This window comes from Cornus florida, unplaced genomic scaffold (genome assembly GCF_030987335.1).
Source record: "Cornus florida cultivar Cherokee Brave unplaced genomic scaffold, ASM3098733v1 CherokeeBrave_3.0.0_Hap2_Chr08, whole genome shotgun sequence".
NCBI classification, from domain to species: domain Eukaryota; kingdom Viridiplantae; phylum Streptophyta; class Magnoliopsida; order Cornales; family Cornaceae; genus Cornus; species Cornus florida.
The window spans coordinates 84,585,870-84,613,867 of NW_026775578.1; the positions used below are offsets into that span (position 1 = coordinate 84,585,870).

A 27,998-nucleotide genomic window follows, 5' to 3' on the forward strand; every position below is an offset into this window, starting at 1 on the left:
GGAAGCCAAAAACTCAATAGTCTCCTTAGCAGAAGAGCAGAGTCTACCCAAATCCCCAAAACAAAGAGAGCTAATAACAAAAGATTTCAGAACAGTGATGGAAGATTCCTCTCCTTCAAAGGATCTTCTATTTCGCTCTCTCCACAAACACCACCAAAGACACAAAGGCGCCATCCTCCAGAATCCTCGAGCCTGTGCTCCCACCCAACCCCCTCTCCAGGTGTCCATCAGGCCTCTCGTAGATCTAGGCATGACCCAACAAACTCCAAACAAACCTAGCAAAAGGTTCCAACAATTAACTGGCACTGGACAATGTAAGAGAAGAAGATCCACCGACTCGTCCATTGCACTTACACATGCAACACCAATTCACCGTGATAAGCTTTCTCCTTCTCAAATTATCCAACGTCAAAATTTACCCCACATAACTGTCCAAGCAAAAAAGGCCACTTTTAATGGCGCCTTAGTGCGCCACACAACCTTCCACGGGAATACCACCCCATCCGAGTCCACCGGGCATCCGAAAAAAGATCTCACACTAAACATTCCCCTAGTAAAAGGAATCCAAACTAGAGAATCCCTACCTCCTCCCCGGATCACCTGGCTATACAACAGCTCTAAAAAACCAAACACATCATCCATCTCCCAATCTTGAAAAGATTGCTGAAACAACATATCCCAAACTGGTCTCCCGCTATCAAGACGATAGCAGTCAGCCACCAAGGCATGCCTATCCACCGCAATCCTAAACAATCTAGGAAAAGAACATGCTAATGTCTAGTCTCCATACCACACATCTTCCTAAAACCGAATCTCCCTACCATCATGAACTCTGAATCTGATATGCTTAGACAACTCATTCCATTCCTTCCGAATGTCTTTCCAACCACCAACACCTCAAGGTACAGACACCATAGCCGAACACCACCCCCCCTCTCCTCCTCAAAACGACACAATATCACCTTCCTCCACAATCTATCCCGCTCCATACCAAACCTCCACAACCACTTACCTAACAAGGCCCTGTTAAAAGGCAATAGTCGCCTAATCCCAATTCCTCCAAACTTAATAGGCTTACACACCTGCTCCCAACTAACCAGATGATACTTAAACTCATTCCCCAAACCTCCCCATAAAAAATTCCTCTGGAGTCTTTTAATACAAGCAGCAACCGATAACGGAATCTGGAAAAGGGATAAATAATATGTGGGAATGCTCGACAAAGTGCTTTTCAACAAGGTAACCCTCCCCCCTTTTGATAAATATTGCTTCTTCCACTCCGCAAGCCTCCTCTCCACCACCGAATCCCAAACACCTACAATCCTTGAAGATACCCCCAAAGGCAAACACAGGTAAGAGATCGGAAAAGAACTAACTCCACACCCAACAGCAGAAGCTAATTCCTTAATCTTTGGAACCTCACCTACTGGAATCAAAGCGCTTTTCCTCACATTCACTTTCAACCCCGAGACTGCCTGAAAACAAATCAACATCGACCTCAAATATCTCATCTGAGACACCTTAACGTCGCAAAAGACGAGAGTATCATCAGCAAACAACAAATGAGAAATTTTCAGTTGATGCATAACATCCCTTCCCACCCTAAAACCCCTGATGAAGCCCCATCAATCTACTAAGCCCCTCCATCACAATGATGAACAACAATGGGGATAATGGATCTCCCTGACGCAAACCTCGCGAACTATAAAAAAAAACTAATCGGGACTCAATTCACCAACACCGAGAATCTCGCTGAAGAAATGCAGAACTCAATCCAATTCCTCTATTTCTCCCCAAAACCCATCCTTGCCATCAAGTATAATGAAAAACTCCAACTAACATGATTATAAGCTTTCTCCACATCCAACTTAAACAAAACCCCCGGAACCCCACTCCTCAATCGATCATCCACACACTCCCTTGCAATAAGTACAGAATCCAAAATCTGATTCCCCCCTATGAAAGCATTCTGAGATTCCGAAATAACCTCTTCCAAAACCACCCTCAGCCTCAAAGAAAGAACTTTGGCTATTAATTTATAAATGCATCCCAACAAACTAATAGGTCTAAAGTCCTTCACATCTACAAGTCTGTTCTTCGGAATAAGAGCTATAAAAGATGCATTCAAAGATTTCTCAAATCTCCCCTGAGTATGAAAAGCATGAAAAGTTCCCATCACCTCACCCCTAAACACATCCCAACTCTCCAACAGAAACCTCACAGTGAAACCATCCGGACTCGGAGCTTTTTCCCCATTACAATTTCTCAACGCGTTTAACACTTCCTCCTCAGAAAACGGAATCTCCAAACCCTCCCTGTTTGCCTCAGAAATCCTATCAAAATTTAGTCCATCCAGCCGGGGTCTCGTAGACACAGGCTACGTAAATAACCTCTGATAGAATCGGGCAATCCCCCTGCAAACATCATCCTCCCTACTTAAAACCACCCCATCCACAGTAAGCCTCCCTATGTGATTACCCCTCTTATGGGCATTAGCTAACCTATGAAAAACTTAGTGTTTTTGTTCCCCTCCTTAAGCCATAATACTCTAGATTTTTGTCGCCACAAAATATCCTCCGACACAGCAATCTTAGCAATCTCACCCTAGCACACTGCTCTCCTACTTCTCTGCTCATCATCAATACCACCCATGCCTTCCCGGCGATCAATCTCTGCAATTTCCGCCAAAGCCCTACTTTTCCTCCGCTCGAGATTCCCGAATACCTCCTTATTCCACCTTTTTATCTCCTTTTTCAGCACCCCAAGCTTTCTAGCAAGAATAAAACTCGGGTTCCCAGACACCACACTCCCTTCCCACCAAGACCTCACAAACCCCTGGAAGTCATCCGCCCTAAGCCACATATTTTCGAAACGAAAAGGAGTGATTCTAGACCTTAACCCACCACAATCCAATGTCGATCTGATTTGATGTCTGTTTAGCCAAGGCTGCCTAAGTTGCATCCGGAAACTTCTCCTCCCAATCTCTTGAAATAAGAAATCCAGGCGTGAGAGAGTAGTGGACTCTCTGCCATTAACCCATGTGAAACAAGCACCCTCCAAAGGCAAACCATGAAGATGCTGGCCATCAATGAATTCTGAAAATTGTACCATAGTCTGAGTCCATCTTCCTCCTGTTGATCTCTCCAAAGGGGATCTAACCACATTAAAGTCTCCCCCCACACACCACGGAAGACTCCGCTGGTCCTTAACAGATCCCAATTCCTCCCAGAGAAGATACCTCTCCCCATCATCCACTGACCATACACACCCGAGAACATCCACTGAAACCCATCCTCTTCCATAGTAAAACTGCAAGATATGGAAAATCTCCTTCACCACACATCCGCTTTTGACACCCATCTCTTATCCCACATCACCAGAATACCCCCAGATGTCCCAACAGCATCCAACGCCTCCTATTCAATAAACCTCCCACCCCATAGACTCTTGACCACCCTGTTTGAAATAGACGCCATCTTCGTCTCCTGTAAACATATCACATGAACACCCCACTTCCTCACTGCCAATTTGACCACCTTTCTTTTGTCCGAATCATTAAGCCCTCGGACATTCCACGAAATGATGCGGCACTTCATTAAAAACCAATAGATGACCCCTCCTCTCTCCTTCTCCCTTTTCCCCTCTCACTGCTTCTCTCCCTCCCCATCCCATTCTTCCCCTCATAATTAATATCAGAAATCATAAATCAGGCCTCGGACCTCCCTTCCCCCTCTCCACGGGGATAACAGTTACTTCTTTCTATCTGATCTTCTTCTTTCTACCTGTTCTGGTCACACTCCCAACATCCTCCCCATTCTTTCCCTCCACAATTGAATGCATCACCAAACGAGCCTTCTCCTAATCTGGGTAAAAAGATAGTCCCAAAATACTGCTCACATTATCAATGTTATCCTTCACCCACTCCACCCCTCTGTCTTCACAACCTGCTGCAGAGAACTCCCTCCCTCCGTCCGGCCTTAAAACACATAACGGTTGCATTTCCAAACAGGTAGAATCCTCCCATGGAACCATCTCTATAGCATTCCTATCACTGCCCCCTCCCAATCTGTCACCACCGTCATCATTCGAAGCCTCAGACCCATTGAAAGCCAAAGGTAAGCCAAAGACCCCTTCAGAGTCCTCCCCTATTGTATCTGTGCCAAAATCCAACACACGGTTCAATCCCTTCAGCCCATTATACATTCTCAATTCCTTCACCAATATTGACGTAGCCTTTTGGCTCAACTGAAATTTTGAGTCACGTCCCACACACACCGTAACTCCATCTAGACCTACCAACGCTGCCATCACTGATACATTCTCCCTTAATTTAGGAGAACAACTCAACATAATATTTAGTGTACAATTCCTCAACCGTCCCACCTCATCCTCTATCTCTGCATCCAGCCCCATCCCCTCTGAATCCACTTCCACCACAAGCGACAACACCCTATTTCTCTCCGACTTCCGGTCAACCTCGACCCCCATTTCCCTCCTCAACACCCCACAAGAAAGAGTAGAAGAAGAAGAAGAAGAAGAGGGAGCAGACAGAAAGCTCCGAGATTTAGGGAAAACAAAAATACCAGGTTGGCTTTCCTTTGGGCAAACCCATTTCTGTTTCTCCTTCCATGACCAGTGCTTCCCATCTCTAATTGTGGGTTTGCCATCCTCACAAGAAGTTAATGGCAGAGACCGAAAATCTGAAGTCTTCTGCACACAGCAACTCCCATGACGAAACCTTCTCCCCATGCGACTGCCTTAAGAGCTGGCTTTAACCCAGTTCTTTTTCTCTGATCACGTTCAGTGTCTGTTAACCTCACCGAACACCACTGCAGAAATCCCCACCTGGGCTTGGCCCAACCCATCCCCCTCTGCATCTCCTCTCCTCTTCCTTCGAGCCCAAACCCAATACTCTAATGGACAAACTTTTATTAGGGACCCAATATACAGCCCTATCTCTCTTTTGCTGGACCAAATTAATAGGCCCAAACCCATCATTGGACTTGTGCATCTAAAAATAAGGACCAGCTGACCTGTTGCGCGGCCCACGTCCCCCCGGCCCAGCCCCTTCTAACACCTTATTCGTAATCTTCAAATCCCTATCCTTTGCACGTGCACGCCTCCAATCCACCCCTTCCCCACTCGCCTCCCGCACGTACATAACACTTCGTCCCTGACTTGGCTGCCATCCATCTTTCTCCGATCTACCCAAGTTCACGGATCGGATTGAACCAGCATCGGATCTGTGAGACACACGTCCATTCTTCTCAAAATTCAGAGGTGCCATGGATTTTGCCACCACAGAAGGAGCAATCTCCTCCATTACTGAGATCTTGAAAGCCCAATCTCTGTCTTCAACGATCACGAACTCTGGGATAACCCCACCGTCATCCACTGTGATGACTATCCTTTCTGTCTCGCTCTCAGAGACCTCGACCTCCCTAAACCCACCACATAATTCCCCTATAGATTTAAACAGCTTCTGACACCATAGATGAAGTGGAAGCCCAAACAACACTATCCTCCTCTGCCTCGTCAATTTCCTCAACCCCAAACACCCAACTCTGTAACACCACAGATCTATCAGTAGTTGTGCATCCCCCCAAGATTTCTTCCCCCATCTTAACACCCTCTGCGCTTCCTTCTCCGAAGGAAATCGAAATAGCAACAACCCATCTGGTAAGTTCGAAACCCTAACCCCATATGAAATCTGCCAAATCCTTGAAGCCCACTCCTCAATTCCTTCCAAGCTACCCATATCTCTGTCGAATCTCCCAACGAGGCAAAGATTGAAGCGTAGTTTCCCGTTGGCTCGTACTCTTCTCATCCACCCGAAGAACAAACCCTCTATCTGAAGATGTTCGCACAACCTCTCCCTTCAACTCCAAACGTGGCAGACTTGCAACATCCAAAAAGGTCCTCTTCATAACATAGTGTTACCTTTGCATTGTGTTTGATTGAATCAATAAGCTTGGCTCCCTTGTAACTGGTCTCCCATAAGAGATCATTGACATATTTCCTCTAAGAGAGAAATTCCCTCCTCAGACCACTACATCTATAACGAAGAAATACCTCAGTTGGCTGAGATCATTCATATGCAAAATTTTTAGTCAAGGAGGATTTGGGATAATTGATACCAAATATATCATTGCTAATAACTACTATATTATCAATTTTTTTTTTTTTTTGACAAGTAAAACTGTATTAGAAAGCGTTCAAAAGGGGAACGCCTCCCAAGAGCTATACAAATACCGAAACCAAAAAGGGAGTCCTATGGACCCAAAGAACCTAAAAAGTCCACGATTTCATCTAAAGATATACAATTTCTCCCCGTCACCCAACTAAAAAGAGAACAAATACTAGAAACCTTCAACGCCCCGATGGAGGATTCCTCCCCATCACAAAGATCTTCTATTCCGCTCTTTCCAAAGGCTCCACCAAACACAAAGGGGGGTCGCCCTTTTTGGTGGGTAATGGAAAGATTCTCAAAAGGAAAATCCTCCAATGGCTGGAAAGCCTTGAAGACTATTGAGGAGGTACAGGGAGAGTTCAATACATGTGGACTCTTTGCTTTCGATGGTAGACTTGCAATGTTCTAGCGAGCTGAACATATTCAATGTTAGGTATGATCGCTGGAGTAATTTGCAAAGACATTGAATATGGAGTTACAAGAATATAATTTTTTTTTTGATAAGTAAGAATTGTATAAAAAACGCTCAAAAGGGGAACGCATCCCAAGGGAACAAACACAGGCCAAAACAGCCTTTACACTTTCAAAGAGGCCAAAAAATCAACAATTTCCTCTAAAGATCTGTAATCTCTACCTAAGACCCAACAAAAAAGAGTGGAAACAATAGAGAACTTAAGAAAAGAAATAGGCCTTTCCTTCCCATCTAGGGCTGCAAATGAACCGAGCTGTTCATGAACAGCTCAGGCTCGGCTCGGGCTCGTTCGTGAAGTAAATGAGCCGAGCTAGAACATATTTTTTAGGCTCGTTTAGTAAAAGAGCCGAGCTTGAACAATGCTGAACTCGGCTCGTTAGGCTCGTGAACAAGCTCGTTTACTAAAGGGCCTATTTTTATTTTATTTTTTCAAATTTTATATAACAATTGTTTAGCCTATTAGATATAAACCTAGTCCAAACATCATATGAGTTTGTAAGCGCAACTCTATTTAACTTTAGGCCCGACTCCACTTAAACTATTACCCTATCAATCACAGCCTTATCTTTACATCACCGTTGGATTGCATTTCTGAACCCTAACCATATGCAGCCTCACAGATCGTGCAACATTGTTTATTCTCTACTCGGCCACGATCTCCAAATCGCTGAAATCTCTGGGATGAAACCCTATCCATATGCAGCCGCAACAAATCTTGCAACATCACTCCTCTAATATCTTTCAAGTTTTGACCCAACATCAATTCCTCTTTCATTTATAGTTATGAAATCTCTCTCTTGGGTCATCAATTCTTCTTTTGTTTATAGTTATGAAATCTCTCTCTTGGGTCTTGATGTCTCAATCCAATTTTAGTGTTGGCGAGATCAGATGAAGATGATTGAAGACGGACGTTCGTGAAAGAGATGTAGCGTGTTCTTCCATCTTTGAAACAATATAGATCTAAAGTTTTTGGTTTACTCTATTTTTTTTTTTTTTTTTTTTTTGGGAATTGAATGCGAGCTCGAGCCGAGCCGAACCCAAGCTCACCGAAAAATTGATGAGCCGAGCTCGAGCTCGGTTTAGCCAAGCTCGCACGAGCCCGAGCACCCTCTTAAAACTAACGAGCCCAGCCCGAGCAAGGTAAAGCTCGGCTCGGCTCGGCTCATTTGCAGCCCTATTCCTATCAAAATATCTCCTATTCCTCTCAAGCCATATACACCACCGCACACAAAGATGTGTAGCCCTCCAAGCATCACGAACTTGGGCCCCACAAAGCACCCTCTCCAAGCCTCAACTAGTTCTCTGGCGGAATGAGGCATGACCTACTGAACAAGCCAAGCATCAAATCCCAACATTCCCTAGCCATAGAGCACTGAAAAAGAAGATGGTCCACTGTCTCCTCGTCCCTAAGACACATGTAGCACCGATTGACCACCACCTGATTTTGGGAGTGTCTTTTGAGGGCAGGGTGGAGGAGGCGATGAGTATGTTTCATGATGATGTCCTTTCATATTAAGGAAATAATTGGGTGCAGGGGTGGGGTTCAGAATGGGATGGGTGAGAGAGATGTGAGATGCCCCATTGAGTTGGTGACTTATGAAAGAAGGAATAGGGTCCCAGGGTGAGGGATGGTGGGAGGAGGGGAGGGACGGATTTTGGTTCTGTTTCCCTATAAAGCTTAAAATTCTGTCTTGGAATGTCCGGGGCCTCAATGACCCAGTGAGGAGGAAAGTGGTTAAGTCGGTGATTCGAAAAGGGGGAGGTCATGTGTGTCTTCAGGAAACTAAGGTTGCTTCAATGACAAATTTGATTGTGAGAAGCCTTTGGGGTGGGAGATTTGTGGAGTGGTGCATTTTGGATGCTTTGGGCACTTCGGGTAGTATCCTTGTTATGTGGGACAACAGATGGGTGTCGTTGGTTGACTCTCGGATTGGGAGATTCTCTGTTTCTTGTGTGTTCTCGCTGATTGAAAATGGCTTTCATTGTGTCTTTACAGGAGTTTATGGGCCTTCGGAGGATTTGTTGCATCCTCTTCTTTGGGAGGAGCTGGGCGATGTTAGAAGACAATGGTTGTTATCATGGTGTATTGGTGGGGACTTTAATGTTGTTCGTTCTCCTTTTGGGAGATCGACGGGGGGTTGGTGGACGTCTGACATGGAGTCCTTTTCAGAGTTTATTGATGCTTCTGGGCTGGTTGATCTTCCTTTGGAGGGAGGTCCTTTTACTAGAATATAATTATTTTAAGCAGAATAGAAGAAATACAATAGAAATATGTAAAGGCTTGAATGAGAAAAATCACTCATTCACAGCTCTGGTATTTATATACTAAAAGAGTACATGTTAATATTACAAGAACATACAATTAACAAATTTTTTTTGATAATTAAGATTTTTCTAAAAGACGCTCAAAAGGGGAGCGTTCCCAAAGAAGACAACAGCAAGAACGTACAAATAACATTACTTGAGGATTTCAACGCATGTACCCCTTTGAGTTCTCAACTAACTCACGAACATACAATTAATAGCATGAGGATCAATTTAACACCTGGAGAGAACTTGAGCAAAGCATGCATAAAAAAAATCTGGAGTTGTTAATTCAAAAAAGAGAGCTCTGGATATTGAAACAATATTACGAACTTCTTCCTCCAAGAACAGATGAAACATGCAGTGATGAGAGCATATCCCGAGAATTCCTTATTGGAGTCAGCATCAATAAAGGATAATCTAGTCAATAATGCCATTTTGAGGAGAAAGTGAGAAACACTTTCTTGAACAGCAACATTACCAATATTGAATCCAATATCAATGTAAGAGAGCATCCAGCTCATGACCTCCACAATGGTCTTCCTAGTGTCAAGGTCCGAAAAGACATAAGAGGATGAATAAAATGTTGTAGAACTGTTCCTTAGTCAATTTTATAACGGAAAAGAGATTGAAAGGCAGCTGAAAAGTATAGTACACTGCTGATAAACTTAGAGATGATGTACATTAACAGAACCACTACCCACTCCATTACTTGAATAACTATCAACAAGTATGACAATTTATTTAGAATAAGAACATCGAAAGAAGAGAATGAAACTGCTGAATGAGTGACCCAAGTGGACCGTTAGAATGTGCTAAACAGATAACCTTATGTGCGTAGACAAAGTTAGCTATATCGATAGGCTGTTGCTGTTGGACTCTAGCATTGGACTAAATCATTATATGTCTTGGTTGATAGTGTCACAGAATCACTAGTATAAGAACTTGGAACTCTAAAGCATTAAAGGACTAGTCTTAATGTAAAGAATTACTAGTTTGATTAAACATGGTTTGCCTCTTATGTTATAACATTTATCTGCAGTATGAGAGTCTCCACAGTGTATATATTTACCTTTGCCATGAACCATGTCCTCGTCCAATCTCGACCATGGTTTATACCACCATAAAAACATTATGCTTCTATCTAAAACCATCATAAGATTATCTAAGGCCCCTGTTACTAGTACTTCAGTCTCGGAAAAATTCTATCGACCAGCTAAACTGATTAAAGCAGAGTTCTCTCTTCCCATATGACTAAAGAAGACGATTAAGATCCACTCAAAGCATGAAGTGGCCTGAAACACGTATTACTTGAGGAATACCACCACCATCTGCCAAAATATGACCTCTAATTGACTAAGGGAGAAATTAAGTCCGCATAAGAATTAGACACAAAATCTTCATGTTATTTTTTTTTTCTTTCCAAAATTTCATTGTCATGAACAAGGAGATGATAGTGATTGAACCCATCCAGCATTCCCTTAAAGGCATTGTAATACTCATTTCAAAGATCTATGCATTGTAATACTCATTCAAAGATTTATTTCCTTGTTGAAGGAGAAGTAAGTTCACCATTCCTCACTCCATCTCTCTATTCTCCCTTTTCCCCCTTTGAGTACCATCAGCCATCCTTTGAACGACCACAATAACACAACACCACTTCTGCCACAACCATCAAGCCTCGGGCGGTGTGGCGGTGGGGGTTGTTGGAGGTGTTGTGATGGAAGAAGGTGGTGGCAGAAACAACTGATGAAAAGGTGTTGGTGAATGGTGGTGGTCCAAATTGGAAGAGAAATTATATGTCTATGCTTTGCAACATTTTTACACCATATAAAATTATATAGGTATAAAACGTATAAGTTCACAATTTTTTTAAAATTTTACAACTTGCAAAATAATGTGTGTGTGTATATATGTATATATATTTAATTTTAAAGCTTGCAAATTAAATGCACATTTAATTTTATATTATATATATAATTTTTAGTTATATATTTAATAAAATAAATTATTATCGGTATGATTAAATTCATCTAAGCATACCATAAAGGGATAAATTCATCATTAAAAATGATTAATAAGGGTATGCACGCAATTCATCAACGAAGGGACATATTGGCATCACATAAAAATATTTCACAGCCTTAACTGACAACTAGGGATCAACGAGCTAATTGTATTTTTATCATTGCTTTATCGGAGGTTGACTAACATTTTGACTAAAGTTTAATATGTGGGTGCAAAGAAAAAACTTAGGGGAGGCCGGGAGGTCACGGTAAATTTCCCTTTGAATTTTGCACCCTGCTTATATATATATGACACATGTGACAAAAATAAATAAATAAAAGAAAAGAAGGATGGATGCATTGTTCTTTGTGTTCACTTTAAGATATAATCAAATCAAGATTAAGTGATAAAGAAGAAAAAGAAAAAGAGAAGAAAGCGGATGAGAGAAACAGAGAGAGATGGGGAAAGAGAATGAAAGAATACTTTCATTCTTCCACCACATTCTATTTATAATAACAAGTTTCAGAATTTACATATAAGCCCCAACATTATATAAGTAATAACAAATAGCCCCTGACAACATTCCCTTCAAGCTGGTGCAAAGATATCTATCATGCCCAGCTTGACTAACATAATTTGCAAACAAGTCTTGCTCACACCCTTAGTCAATACATCAGCAACCTGATCATGTGTGTTGACGTATGGAGTACAAATCAGCCCAAGGCGAACCTTTTCCTTGATGAAGTGTCAATTGACTTCAATATGCTTTGTCCTGTCAGAAACAAGATTACATCCAACAAATGTGCAATATCTTGAAGTAGATCGTCGATCTGTCATAGACCCTGCCCAATCAGCATTAGTATAGGCTTCAACACGCAAGTGGCCATGACTGCCAAATAATATCCTCTTACTAGGTGAACCCTTGAGGTAGCGAAGAACATAATAAGCTGCCTCAAGGTGAGGTGTACGTGGAGCATGCATAAACTGACTAATCACACTAGGCAATATCCGGGCGCGTGAGAGATAAGTAAATTAGTCTCCCAACCAATCGCTGAAATCTTTCCACATCATCTAATGGGTCTCCATCTACATCATTAAGCCTATAGTTCTGCTCAATAGGAATATCAATTGGTCTAGCTCCAAGCCTGTCTGTTTCAGCTAACAAATCTAACACATACTTTCATTGGGAAATGAATACCCCTTTCTTCGATCTGCACACCTTGCTGCAGAAAGTATCTCAATGATCCAAGGTCTTTAACCTCAAACACTGGCACTAAATATGACTTCATTCGACGAATCTCTGCTTGATCATTTCTAATGATAACAATATCATCAACAGATACAATAAGGGCAGCGGTGTAGCCTGGTGCTTCTTGATGAAGAGAGTATGATTTGCCTGACTCTGTGTGTACCCTACTCTTTTCGCAACAGTGCTGAACCTCTTAAACCAAGCACATGGCAACTGCTTTAATCCATACAAGGCTTTATTGCTTGCACGCTAAATTATGACCATTGGCAAGCTTAAACCCTGGTGGCATAGTGATATACCTCTTCTTCCAAGTTACCATGAAGGAAAACATTCTTTACATCCAGCTGATATAAGGGTCAACTCAAATTAGCTGCCAAAGAAAGAAGAACACATATAGAGTTCATCTTGGCAACTGGAGCAAATGTTTCCTGATAATCAATTCCATAGGTCTGAGTGAAGCCTTTTGCAACTAACCGAGCTTTATATCTCTCAATTGTTCCGTCTGTAGGATACTTTATTGTGTAGACCCATTTGTAGCGTACTGGTTTCTTCCCCCCAGGTAATGGAACAATATCCTAAAGACCATTCTTCTCAAGGGCTTCATTTCTTCGAGCATAGCTTTCTTCCATAGAGTTTGACTGAGAGCATTTGAAACACTAGAGGGAACAGATACAGAGGAGATACACGAAGTGAAAGCACGATATGTTGGAGATAAGGCATTATAGGATACAAAATGAGATATGGGATGTTTTGTATAACTATGAACACCCTTACGATAGGCAATAGGGACATCAAGATCAACATGAATACTATTGGGAAAATAATTAGGAGTATCAATGTCAACTAAGGAATTACCTGGATCGAGGGACTTCTTGGTCCTAGGGTGAGTCAATAACTTGTTTTGCTCTCCTTTGTAGACAATTGGCTGCTTTCCCTACTACAAATCGTTAGTGTTAGGAGGACTAGACATGGGCACCTTAGTAAGAAGCTCCCCCTGAATGGGAACAAGCAAAGGAAGCGGGCATTCCCTCTGACTGGACAACGGAATCTCTAACTGTATAGTAGTCTCCCCCTGTACTGCATGGATGCCTACTGCAATAGAGACAACAGTTGCCTCGATCCTCTCACATTTTATTTTATCGTCGGATGCTTTGTCACATCTCTGCCTCTTCATCCTCTGCTTCAATTACCTTGGCTCGGGTTGATTTGGACAAGTTCCATCAACTCTTCAGTCAGATGGGGACATCATCCCAACATTGCAGCAAATCCCTTTCAACAATACATGACAAAACATATAGAGGTTGACCCACACTTCATTCGAGATGTGACAAAGCATATAGAGGTTGACTGACACTTCATTTGTCACTAGCTCTTAGCGGCTTGCTGACATCCTTATGAAGGATGTCAGTAAGACCCAGATCGTGTTTGAGCATTATCCAAATTGGGCATCTTAGATATTCACGCACCAACTTGAGGGGAAGGGTTAGGTGAGATATATTAGCCTAGAATCATAGGATTTGATATGTTAGCCTAGAATTGTGGATTTGACTTTTTATTTGGTTTCCTTTTCTGAAATATTTAAGATGTGCTCATTTAATATATAAATACCAGAACTGTGAATGAGTCAATAATCTTGTTCTAGCCTTCACATATTTCCCCTATATTTCTTGTAACACCATTTGTGTTGTTTTTGGTTTTTGCTTGGGTTTTAGCATTGCATCTTGATTTCCCTTGTATAACCATATTTAATTTTTCCTCTCGTATTTGAAGATGCATTGTCCAAGTTGGGCATCTTAGATATTCACGCACCAACATGAGGGGAGTTGTTAGCAGATATATGTTAGCCTAGAACCGTGGATTTGAACTTTTATTTGGTTTCCTTTTCTGAAATATTTTGTGCTCATTTAATATATAAATACCAGAGCTGGGAATGAGTCAATAATCTCGTTCTAGCCTTCACACATTTCCCCTATATTTCTTCTAGCACAATTTTTATTGTTTTTGGTTTTTGCATCTTGATTTCCCTTGCATAACCATAACCAGTTATTCCTCCCGTGTTTGAGGATGCAATGTCCAAGTTGGGCAACTTAGATATTCACGCACCAACTTGAGGGGAAGTGTTAGCAGAGATATGTTAACCTAGAATCATAGGATTTGATATTTTAGCCTAGAATCGTGGATTTGACTTTTTATTTGGTTTCCTTTTCTGAAATATTTAAAATGTGCTCATTTAATATATAAATACCAGAGCTGTGAATGAGTTAATAATCTCGTTCTAGTCTTCACATATTTCCCCTATATATCTTCTAACATCATTTGTTTTGTTTTTGGTTTTTGCTTGGGTTTTAGCATTGTATCCTGATTTCCCTTGCATAACCATAACTAGTTACTCCCCCCTCCTCTCCCTTTCTTAACAAAGTTTACATCTTATCTTTATATAGAAAAATATAAATATATGTAACTGTAAATAAGCCCAGTTCAAAATTTCTGTCTGAATTCGGATTTTTCATCAACTTCTTTAAATTTTTTATGTGTATATATACTTACCACAAAATTTACTGGACTGTGTACAGCACTGTCGTCTGAAGAGCAGAACAGTAATTTTAATGATGAGAGGGCTGACAAGTGGGAAAATCAACCTGTGTTGTCCAATCAAGCTAATGAACAATCCGAAAAGTGTTGTGGAAAAAACGGAATTTGCTCCCACGAGGTTCTCCGGGATGGAGAACCTGATTCCATCTCCAATGTGGTTGAAGATAGGTTTATGAGAAAGGTAGTTTCTATTGGGTCACCCTATTAACAGAATTACTGGCTCATTATAGTGAAGTGCTAACTTATCAAAAAAAATTATAGTGAAGTGCTTATTGATCAGATGCATGAGTTTCCTTCTCATTATTTTGGTTTTTAAAAAATTGCTCATTTCAATGATATCCTTGTAAAGTTTTGGAAACAATTACCGGTTATTTTCATTATTTGATGTTCCCAGAGCTATGGCTAGTGTTCAAGCTGTATATTCAGAGTGTATGTGGTGTGAGATATTGTGATTTTAGACAGCTAATATTGTGATTTTAGACAGCTTTTTGTGGTGGTTAGTGTTGTGGCTTTTGTTTTTTATTTAGTTTATTTGTTGTGGCAGGGTGTTATTACTATTGACAGGATATAATTTTTATTTCTCTTCCTTAACTGTAGTTAAGAGGCAGTCTCAAAACAATAAAAAAATTGTTTTTACTAAGTTCAGCTGTATACATAATTACTTGTGAATCTTTTATGTTTTGGGATAGTGATGTTCCTAGATTGAACTGTTATTGACACTTTATATTCTGAGACAGGCTTCATTTAAGCTATCATGGTGTTGCAAAGGTGATAAAACTGATCAGCATAAGCATGACATTGTCTCTTTTGAAAGGGGAAATATAACAACTGCAGAGCGCAGCAGTAAACAGGTATTACTGCTTCTGTAAACGCTTTAAGTTTTTCTGTTTTGTTCGGCAACTTGTGAGTCATGCCAGTGGTTAATGCTACCGATTTGAAAGTTTGTGTGACTCTTGATCTTTATACTTGATAATGTAAATAAAATTTTCTGTTTAGCTTAATTTTGACTCTGCATGATGATGCTTCACAGATGGTCTAATTGAACACTCAAATTTTATTTCAGATTTCCTTGAAGTGGGAATCTCAGCCACAGACCGTGCTTATTTTGACCAAACCGAATTCAACTTCTGTTCGAATTCTATGTGCCGAAATGGTCAGGTGTGGCTTTTAATGTATAGTTTTCACATCTTGCAATGCTGGATTTTTCCACAAGTTCCTTTCAATATTGACTTGGGCTTTGTGAAATTATTCAACATATTATATTCATGGAGTGGCTTCTAAAAACATCACATTCTTTTGTGCCACAATTGATGCGAGGTAAAAGGGCATTACCCAGTGTAAGGGTGTTGGTAGGAGAATATTTGAGGCTGTTAGGTCAATAGGACTTTGGCCATCTTTGTTTATGCTGCTAACTCTTAGTTTGGTCGTACTTTGGTTCATTTTGTTACTAAAAGGAGGAGGAAACTCAGTACCAAATGCTTGGCAATCCTTGGTAGAGCTTATTCAAGGCTTCGTGCTGAATCCGATAAATGAACAAATAGGTGGTTTTTCTAGAAATGTTAAACAAATGTTTTCCCCTGGCATCTTGGTTACCAAACCACCAGAGGGAGCTTCAATCACAAAGGTCATAATCGGAATACAGGGCAACGCCCTTGAAGCTCCTGTAGAGAGCAAGGTCCTGCCAGGCCATAGACCCATTGGTGCAGGATTATTCGAAAAAGTGGCGGGAAAATTTCGTACCAAAAGACTCTTGTGTTGACCATTCAGCTAAAAGGAAAAAGTTGGTTATTTCTAGAAACCTTCTATTGGGCTTCGTATTATGGTATCATAAATGGAAGGAAAAGGAATCAGCTGTCCAAGGGAAGCCTAATTTTTTCATGAAAGTATGACCTTGGAAGATGAAACTGGAGGCTGTTGCAAAATTCATCTTTCTAATTTACATTGCCAGCATGATGAAGCAATGTTATGATGTTTTTTTTGGAGATGTGACAAGCAAAAGTCTTTATTGTTGACTGTGGAAGATGCATGCTGTGAAGAACAAATGGGACGCTATTGACAACATGCTTTTGCAAGTCCACATGCAGGATGATGTAATCATTGGCCAAACTGTTTTTGCTAGGTGGAACCAGTTGATGCAGGCTCACTGTGGAGGGAAAAGTGTTGTGGGTTCTAATGAAATTCACAGTATATTCCAAAGTAATTTTAGAATTGGTCGTCCGTTTTTCTCTGAACAAGAAAAAATGTGAGAATCTATAAGTCACGAGATGTGGTACAATTGGGGTCTGCCCAGATGGTGCTAGAATTTGTAAATCGCTCAAGTCATCAGTGGTATCAAATTTTGTTCATACTTATATCTGATGAACCGTCAATGAAATTCAAGGACGACCACTGATGAACAAGAGGGCGAGTTCTTTTAAAGAAGGGGAGCATGATGTAGTACATGAGAACAGTGCATGAACAGTTTTTTTCTAGTTTTTATTTTCTGTTTTAGGAAAGTTTTCATTGTTTTCATTTCCTAATAGTTAGTATCTGTTTTAGGAAAGTTTTTTTTGTTTTAATTTTCTAAATAGTTTTGTTTTTGTTTTAGGAAAGTTTCCATTGATTTATTTATTTTATTTTGTTCTTAGTTGGTACTCACACACACATGCCTCCACTGAGGTTCGAACCCTTGACCATTTTTTGGGAAGTAAGTGCCTGGTACCTCTAGTCTAGTGGCCTGTTGGTTTCCATTGATTTAATTTCCTATATAGTTTAGGATTTGCTGAGGCCTATAAATACATGCTATTGTAATAGTTTAGGAATCAATTATCTCTTTTATTAATATAGAAAACTGAGAGCTTTTCTCAATCTCTTCTCGTGGAGTCGAGTGTTTAAAGAATACGTTGCTATTCTTAATTATTTTACTTGCTTTCATTGATCCGTTGAGTCAGATTTTTTCTACTATACATGATTTCTGACTTGAGAGGCTGAATCTTGGGCCAGTATTGCTAGATGCTTAGTTTCTCTTCCTCATTGTCAGGTGGTTGAAAGAGCAGAAAAAGTTGGATATTTTTGTGGAACCAAGAGTAAAAGTTGAGCTTCTAGCAGATTCATCGTACTTCAACTTTGTACAAAGCTGGCAACACGGTGAGCTGTGAGATTTTTTTAACTTCTGAAATGCAGAATAGAAGGGGATACCATTGATTTATTACCATTTGTAATCACTATTTCATTCTTTCTTAATCTTGTTAATTTAAGCTCCTATTTTTGGTCATTTTGAAAATATTTTTGGTTACTCGATTGTAGATAAAACTTTGCATATGAGCCCATTTATAACCATATGATTGCATTCTTTTCTTCTTCTTCATTTTATATTTTTTTTCCTGGAATTATGTTCGTATTCTTTACTTTCAATGGGTTTTCAGATTTATTCGTAGTTTAGTCCAATTGTAATAAAATGTCAGAATCAGACTTGTCTTCATTTATCCGTTAATAATGACATTGCAAAGTCGTCCATGAGATGTACATCTAGTTCTAAATTGCTGTTTCGTCTCCAATCATCTTCCAGTTGTTTTGGTGTCAACATAGCTTGACCTAGTACCAGACTTGGAAGATCTCTATCTTCAACTTCATTTTCTTCAAAATTCGTTATCTTGTGCTACATCAGATTGATCCTCTGTATTGTTTGATTCATCTTTTGCTTCATTGATAAATAACTTACTAGTTGCCTTCTGACAACCAGAGGACTTGTGACCTTTTTTAATACACTAGTAACATATTATTGTTGTTTTCCATGGACTGAAATGGTGTGCTGCTACTCTCAGCTGCAGTATTTGTTGCTCCATGTCCCCAGCCTTGACCACATCCATAGGCATTAGTCACTAGTATTTGTTGCTCCATGTCCCCAGCCTTGACCACATCCATAGGCATTAGTCACTGAATTATTTTTCTACATAAGATTGGTTGCTGTTCCCTCCTCCTTGGTGATGTTTTCTTGACCAAGATCAGCTTCCAATTGCAGTTTTCCCCTTCTGAACTGATTTGTACGATGGTTGAACTGATTTGCTGTGCTTTAACCTTCAATGCCAATTGGAGAGCACTTACTAAGATCCAACAAGGTTGTAATTCCATGAGGATTTTTATACCTAGCGTTAATCCCCATCAAATAACAATGGATGACCGGTGTTTCTGTTTCAACCAACTGTACTTGAGTTATCATCACTCATTTTTGTATTCCCTAAATGAGCGCCTTGTTGAAGGGATTGCTAATACTGGAATGCCTTTTCCAAACATATTAGATTCAGAGTTCGGGATGGAAGAACTATCCGATTTTGGGAGGATCCATGGTGTGATGATAGGCCTTTGGCCCTTTTGTTTCCCAGGCTTTTTAGGATTGCTGTCGACAAACATGCAATGGTTGCTGACTATTATCGCCTTGATAGTGAAAGGTCGTCTTGGGATGTGCGTTTCCGGCGAGCTTTTCAGGATTGGGAGCTGGATGATGTCACTGGGTTTTTGGCTCTTCTTTACGGACAGGAGGTGGAGGGGTCTGGGGCAGATTCTTTGATTTGGGTGCCTTCTTCTCGGGGGATGTTCCAGGACCGGTCTTTTTTTGTGTGCCTTTCTGGTTTTCATGGTACCTCATTCCCATGGAAGACGGTGTGGAGGTCTAAGGCGCCTCTTAGGGTGGCTTTTTTTGTGTGGACTGCAGCTTGGAGTAAGATTTTGACGTTGGACAACTTGAGGAAGAGAAGACATATCATTGTTAATAGGTGTTGTCTTTGCAAGATTAATGGGGAGTCGGTGGATCATCTTTTGTTGCACTGTCCTGTGGCTCATGATTGTTGGAGTTTGATGTTTGGCCTGTTTGGTATTCATTGGGTCATGCCTCGGACATCTTGGGAGTTGTTAGATATGTGGAGGGGCCAATGGGTGGGGGCTCAGGTCAGAATTTTTTGGAGGGTGATTCCTTTTTGTATTTGGTGGAGCCTTTGGAGAGAGCGTGATGGAAGATCTTTTGAAGGAAAGGAATCCTCCATTGGGGTGTTAAAATTTTCTATCATTTGTTATTTGTTTTGTTGGGGTCAGGGGAGAGACTACTCCTCTCTTGAGGAGATTGTTGACTTTATGAGTTCTTTGAATTCATAGGCTCCGTTTTGTCTTTGTATAGTTTGGGTCGCGTTCCCCTTTTTGAACGCTTTTAATACAATTTACTTATCAAAAAAAAAAAAAAAAAAAAAATTCCTTCGTAGTTTAATGGAAGGAATTAGCTTCAGATCATCCTTTGCATCTTTGCCCGGTTTGAACATGCACCTTTACTGATTCAACTCTGGTTAATGAAACACGCTGCTACCAGGAAGATGCATATCCCTTCAACTTCATAGCTACCAATTTCTGCTTCTTATTATCGGGAAGATCATGGTACTTAAAAATCCTCTTGACTTTATTTAGTCACTTCCTCTTGCTGCTCTTCGCCTGTGAAATCTGGAATTTCCACCTTAATACCTGGATCTTGGTCTTACTGAATGTTATGATTAAGTACCGGCCGCCTTGCAAATGGTAAAACTCAATCTTCTTCATCTAAAAATTCTTTTGCAAGTTGCTGAAATCTTTCCACGGTTGGTTGGTTCCTCCGATTTCCACATTGATATACATTCATTTGATGTCCCATTTGTCTCCCAATGGTCAGATTAAGAGGACAAATGATTTCAGGTTGCTCTAACCTTGTGCACAACTGATTTTTATTTTTATTTTCCCAGTAAATGCACAGCTGATTATTTTACTGCTGCAGGTTCTCCAAATCTTCTTTTGTAGCCAAATTCCCACATTTAGTGCTTGAGACGTCTCTACATTCTCTTGGTTACCCATTTGGTTGTTTCCTTGTCCAGCCATAGAGCTGCAAAAGGTCACAGATATGATACCACTTGAAGCAAATAGAATGAAAAGAAAGTCCCCTTGAGGCAGTAAGATGGACTAGAATTACTCCAATCACCGCTTGAGCCCAGCTTTCTAAAGGAAATCTGGGAAAAGCTGGAAGAAAAGTGAATAACCTGATACATCTCAAGGATATATTTATTAAAACTTGTTACAACAAAAAAAGAGTGCTGTCCCTTTTTGATACAACTATTTATGACACTTGACTTTTCTAGACTGACTTTTAAGCTGTCCACGCAGCTTTAATAACTGCTTTTACTATTCCTTTGACATCATCAAATTTCCGTACCATAATTACTACTACTAGACAGTTTTTAAGACATCATTTACTGCATCAGTCTTGATAGGAAAAGTGAGGTCGGTAGGTGTAAATGAAGGTGGCTGAGGGGGTTGTGATTGTGAGGTTAAGTTTGCGTAACTGGAGATGGGGGAGGAGAAGCACACCAGGTCTGTGTATATTGTGCAATGGAAAGGGTGGAGTGACTTAGCTTCAGCTTATAGAATGTTGGTGATTAAACTTTTGCTGGAGATAGAAAGGAGAGAGTTGACCTTTATGAAGCAGAGATCTCTCGGTGGCCGGAAAATATTCATGCCAAGAGAGTGGCATTTCTTGGAAAGTGCTTCTTTGGAAGAATAAAAGCCATTTGCTTAGTCACCGATAAGATCTAGGTTTCATGAATAGGTAAATTGTAGGTTGAGAGTTCAGGCAATTGTATAGATATGGAGATTGTTGGATGTTACCCAAATATTGACCCTAAAGGGGGGTGTGAATTTGGTCAATGACAAACTATAGGTTCTTTTGCGGAATTAGCTTAAGTCCTAATGGTTAAGTTCCATGGTTCTAGAATCCTAATTGGATATCTAATGGTGAACTGCCAAGGTTGGTTTCTATGTTGGTTGACTTGTATGATTTTGAGATTAGGCTTGCTAGGATGGGTGGATGTTTAGGCTTGGTGTTTTAATTGATTGTCTACTTTAATTTTGTTTGCTTAGACTCATTCTAGTTTAGTTAGTTTCTTGAGGTTGAATTATGGCTTGATTGGTTGAGAATTGGTTGTGATGAAGCTATTTATAATTCAATCACATAATACACGTACATTATCTAATGGATATATATATATATATATATATATATATATATATGTCAACACATACAAATTAAGCTAATCATATGTTAGCTAGAACGTATAATATACATAAGATTAACTAATCCTATCAAGCTTCTAGATTCAACTATAAATAATCCTATCAAACGTCTAGACTCAACTAAGTTACATTAGCTATGCATAGCTATATTTTTTTTAGCATTAAGTCATAGCCTGCATCTAGTCGAAGCATATATTAACTATGCATACAACATACAATCTAATTTTACTATTCTAGCATGACATATTTGTTCCTATCATGCATATCAACTTAACTAAACATATCTAACATACTTAATCATACATCTATTTATAATCAACATGCATAGACAGTAAGTAAAGAGTTCAGGGATAGAATAGCTAACACAACGATTTTAACGAGGTTTGGCAAATCGACCTACATGCTTGCCTCAAGCACACCACTTGAGGATTTCCCTCCGATCCACTATTGGGCATCTTCTTGCAGGCGAAGAGCAAAACCTTTACATTACATGTTGTCGGTCAAGTGGAAAACTCCTCTTTTATGGGCTCAGAAGTAACCCTCTCTTTGTTGCAGGTCAAAAGAAAACATCATCCCTCTCATTAAGGTTGAGATTCCACCCCTGCCAAGCTTAAACCCAAGCTTGAATTGCCAAGTAAAACTTGGACTTCAATCCCCTCAAAGAATGAGTTTGAGCACATGGATTACAATGATGTCTCTTAGTAGACAAATTTACAACTTTGAAGCTCGCACATCTAGAGTTAATACAAAAGTATTCCATATGAAAGCTCATATCTAGGAGTTCAAAACCACTATAAATGGATGAGTGATGTTGCTCCGTAGTGGTGCTACCCGTGAAAGATATTCATTGATAAAGCTCCACGGTAGCTTCTACCAACAAGGGATGATGAAATGTATGCTCCAATGGTAGAATTGGAATCAAGATATATTAGTATCTATTGTTCTTACACCCTTGTGTATCCCATATGTGTGGTGTGAATTCCACATTTCTCTCTGTATGCTCTCTCCTTGTCTTATAGGAATGACCATCACAAGGTGTATTTATGGTCACATTTTGAAATATAGCCGTTAGGCACAAATGGTACACTTTAGGACTGCTGAACTATCCGTTAGAATCTAAATTTTGTCTCAAATAGTCGACTGAGATTTTAGGCAGTCAATTGGTTTGCCTAGATCAGTATGCTGATCCAAAGGGATCAAACGGCGGACTTCAAGAGTCAACACTTGATTAATTTTGCTTTATGTGGGTCAATTGACAAAATGTCAAGTGTCGATTAACTATTTAAAGGTTTAGCAAGAGATGCCACTGGAATCTTTGAGTTGACTGGAGCTCACTTGAACAATTGACTGAATTGGCCTTATACAAAATATATACTCCATTTTTGAGTTCAATCAAGGCACAATTCCATTCCATTTTTTCTAAGACTTCAAGGATTTATATGATAAGTTCAAGTCCCAATCCTTTTGAGTCTAGAGACCATATCCATGATACGAATCAGTTTGATCCAAGGTCCTTGACTCTACCAAATGTGAATGCTGAGCGTTGGAAATTGCGTCTCAAATTCCTATTTTGGAGTTGTATTATATTTTGGAGTAGTATTCTATTAGGTAATTTCTTGTTTGGGAAGTCTTGGCCTCTAAGAAATTGTAATCCTTGTCCAACAACGAATTGTGTTTGTAACTCTATAAATAGGTACATATGTTGTGGGTTGAGACTTATGAGATTGAGAGAGATGTAGTCTCATGAGGGAGTTAAACTGTTAACAAGTTCAGTCAGTCAAAATAAAACAAAGAGAAAATGGTAGGAGACACCGAGACAAATAAGTCTTTTATGTTGGAAAACCATGGGACCTAATCGAAAGCAATATAATCCAATATATGAAGAAGTTGCGCCCAAACTCCTGAGTATTATGGAAGGGTTGGAACAGGTGTGTAAGCATGCTAGATTTGTGGTGGGGGATAGCAGAAGGATTATCTTTTGGCACGATCACCATAAGTTTCGTAGGGGATAGGAGAAGGATTGAATTATGGCTATGACTACAGGTGTGTCGAGGTTCCTTTTAAACTCATTTTTGTAAAACTGTTTAGAATCACAAAAGATACGGAAGGTCAAGTAGCTGATGGTGTCACAGTTTCATAGGGAGGGAGGGATTGGGATTCTGAATTTATTGTAGATTGTACTTTTGGAAGATGGAGGCCAACTTTTTTTTTTTTTTTTTTTTTTTTTTTTTTTCTTTCTTTCTTTCTGGATTACGATCAGCATATTTAGGCCAAGGGCAAGGGGATATCTTGATTTGGAGGGCTTCTAGAGGAGGCAGATTTAGGCAGGGGCAGGGGCGGAGCCAGGATTTGAATTCGGGGGGGCATAGTGGGAATTTTTTAATTTTTTTTAAATAAGAATAAGATAAAGGGTAAGAAAAATGAATTTTTGAAGGAAACAAATTAGAGCATGATTAAATAAGGGGAATTTAACCTTTTTAAAAAGGTAATTAAAGAAATTTAAAGAGTAAAAGAGAAAAAATAGAAAAAGTTTAAAAAAAATTTGGAAACTAATAATTTTAGGGGGGGGGGGGGGGGCATAATATACAAATTTCTATATATGTGTGTAAAAAATAAAAATAAAAACATAATATACATAGGGTGGTGGGGCCAGGCCAAGGGGGGCATGTCTCCCCCCCCCCCCCCCCGCGGCCGCGGGGGACACACTGGCTCTGCCCCTGGATTTAGGTGTGGTCATATTAATGGGTGTTAAAGTACCACAACTTTCCTTTTAGGGTGATTTGGTGTGCAGTTCCTCTCAAGGTTCCTTTCTTTGGCCAATTGGAAGGTCCTTACCCTTGGAAACCTGATCATGTGACAGCAAATCATCTTAAATTTGTGATGTATGTGAAGATGGGATGAAGAGTCATTGAATAACTTGCTTACCTGTTACTTGGTGGCTAGAAACTGGTGAGCTCTTTTATATCTTAGGTTCATTGGCTTATGTCACTTGCAATTGCTTAGGTGCTCTTAAGTTGGAGAGCTTGTAGAGCAATGAGGAAGGTTGGAAATGATTGGCTGATTGCTCTCTTTGGTTTTGGTGGGATACAATATGTGGTCCTTGTAGGGGGATTGAAATGCCTATTTAGATACCAAGATTTTCCATGATGATTGCCTTAGATATTTTAATCATGAGGAAGTCTCATCTTATAACGGATAAGAATTTTAGTAGACATGAGAGTAATTTTGTGTAATTTCATATACATCATGTGTAGACGGGTTTTGTACATGAGTAGTGCACCCCATGGTGTCTTTCTAATAGATTTATCAGTAAAAGGTATCATAAAAGAAAGAAAAAGAAAAAGAAAATATTGACATCTTTCTTTACCTTTATATTGGCGGATAATTACGGGTTTTGTAAAGACATAGATGACTGCTTTTAGGTATTTTTATGAATCTTATTATCAGAATAATGAATCAATCACTTATGCTGATAAGAATTGGTGGCAACTTTGATATGTTTTTTAGTGCTTGATAATATTATTAACATATTACAATTTTAAGCATTAAGAACTTCTAAAATTTATACTTGGTAGAATCTGAAGGATCTCCAAAACAACTCATTTGATAATTACCGGTTCCTGTTTGGCCTTTGACTAGGAGCCAAAAGGTCCACATAGTAGTATAATTACTGACATGTTTATGCATCGATCTGCGAAGCAATGCAGGAAGTATGCAACAATTTTTTTTAAGTTGCTCCCATTGCCATGGATAAATATGCTTTGGTGTTTGATTGCTATTGTCTTGATAGCGGGAGAACATTTTGGGACATGCATTTTATGAGGCATTTTCAGGATTGGGAGATTGAGGATGCTATTGGTTTTTTTGAATTATTGTACCGCCAAGAGATTGTTGTCAGTGTCTCTGACTCTTGGGTGTGGGTTCCTTCTTCCTATGGTTGCTTTGTTGTTCAGTCTTTCTACAGGTGTCTTTCGAATGTCCCAAGGCATCCTTTCCCTTGGAAGGCTATTTGGCGCTCTTAAGGCCCCTCTCAAAGTGGCTTTCTTTGCGTGATCATCCTTGTTGGGAAAGATCTTGACCCAAGATAACTTGAGGAGGAGGAGACAAGTGGTGATTAACTGTTGTTACATGTGTAAGAGAGATGAGGAAACGGTTGACCACCTTCTTTTGCATTGCCCAGTGGCTCAGGATTGTTGTGTTTGTTTGGGGTTCAGTGGGTTAGGCCCAGGTTCTCCAGAATCTTGGTTGAGGCTTGGAGAGGTTGTATAGTGGGGCCCATGTTCGTGATTTTTGGTGGGTTGCGCCTTTGTGCGTCTGGTGGTGTTTATGGCTTGGAAGAAATTGGAGATCCTTCGAAGGAAAGGAGAATCCTATTGGGGTGTTGAAGTTCTCCATTATTAGCACTCTTTTTTGCTAAGTTGTAGGGAGAAATTATAATTCCATGGAGGAAATAGTTGATTTTTTGGACTCTGAGAATTTAGAGGCCCTATTTGGTCTTGTGTATCTTCTGAGCGATGCGTTCCCCTATTGAATGCTTATTTTATACAATTTTACTTTTTAAAAAAAAATACACCAAAAATTAGTTACTGCTTTGTGTATGTGTGATCCATGCTATCCCCTTCTTTTAGTAACCAAAGTGACACCATTTTCCAGAGAAATTGAGATAAATTTGATTATATATTCATGTGAGAATTATATATGTCTTTCTTACTATATCCCATAATTTTGACCACTAACAATGTGAAAAGTTTTCACACTTAATTTATAGCTGAAATATGCACTTACCAATTTTGCAGACAATGAAGTTATGCTCCTGCACACAAAGGTTGACCTCATTGTAACTCTTGGTGGGGATGGAACAGTCCTTTGGGTAAGTTCATCCAGTTCATCCTTTCGTGGCTTCACTCACCTTGTCCTAAGTGTGTGTGTGTGTGTGTGTAAAACAAAATCATTTGAAACTACAAAAATATTGCTCACCGGTCAACTTTATGCTTTGGACTCAACTTGAAAAGGACAAAGTTAAAAGTTTAAATTATGACAATATTATAAATTGCTAACCCGACCACAGATATGGACGCGATTAAATCTTTGTCCAATGAGCACTTTCATGTTAGATCTAGGTAAAGAAACAAAAAAGAAAAATCTGAAAACTTACCTTTAGTTGAAAGCTTGTAGGGTTTTTATATAATATTAGGCCGAAATCTAGTGTTTTTAAATTTTGAAGGAGAGTTTTAGGGTTTAGGATGAGCTTAGAGGTAAGAGAAGGCTGTTAGAGGGAGAGAATGTGAAAAAAAAATGGAGTAGGAATGGCTGTTTGGCGTTAAAACAGTCAACTCGGACATAATGGCAATTGCTGAGCCCTATCAGGTCGAGTTTCTTTGAGTTTGTCTGTGTCCTTGGTGCATCTATTACCCCTTCAGCCAAGTCATCGTGTGCCAAGAATTTAAACCAGGATTATAAGTTAGGGTTTGACTATAAAATTTGCTAACGCATGACACTACGTCCCAACTGTTGTTTTCAACATTTCTCTTGTGGAACTTCTATGTTCAAGAAACTACCAAAAATTTTCCTATATGTTTTACAGCAATGAAGTCCTAGTTTCATAATTATTGGAGAAGACTTGGTTAACTTCTATGGGTATGTCTTTCTTATTCGCATTGCCATTGGAGTTACCAAGGTATTGATCCCAATAATTTTATATCAATAAAAAGAAAATACAATATATTATTCCACGCATCGAACCATATAATCCCTCTGTCCAATAATAGATGTCCCTTTTGGGGAGTAGAACTTTTTAAGGGGATATGCAATTCATGCATTTCCCCCTTTCAAAATTACTATATTATCCTTTTAAGTGCGAATACATATATAATCAAGTTTGAAATTATTTAAAACTGTAAGGGTATTTACGAAACGATGTGAAATATTTTGTTTGAATTTAGTAAGTGGACAAGTATTTTTGGGCAGCTCAAAAAAGAAAGATGGACAACTAAATTGGGATGGAGGGAGTACTAAAATTGTCATTTTTCTAAATAGACATGCATAAAATTTTGGTAAATGTTAATAGTGATACCATGCATGATTTTGATTAAATAATTGGCAAATAAAAATGCATAGTTGACAAG

General features: G+C 39.6%; 1 protein-coding gene across 2 annotated transcripts in view; it reads left to right on the forward strand.

The window, feature by feature from the left end:
- The window catches only part of LOC132268239 (NAD(H) kinase 1), an 88,289-nt gene that overhangs the window by 21,095 nt on the left and 39,196 nt on the right, over positions 1 to 27,998 (forward strand). For both annotated transcript variants that reach the window (XM_059769057.1, XM_059769058.1), the window contains 5 exons: positions 14,796 to 14,995; positions 15,552 to 15,665; positions 15,878 to 15,972; positions 17,834 to 17,940; positions 26,670 to 26,743. In XM_059769057.1, coding sequence (XP_059625040.1) covers positions 14,796 to 14,995; positions 15,552 to 15,665; positions 15,878 to 15,972; positions 17,834 to 17,940; positions 26,670 to 26,743 — 590 coding nt within the window. The remainder of the gene's footprint in view (positions 1 to 14,795; positions 14,996 to 15,551; positions 15,666 to 15,877; positions 15,973 to 17,833; positions 17,941 to 26,669; positions 26,744 to 27,998) is intronic.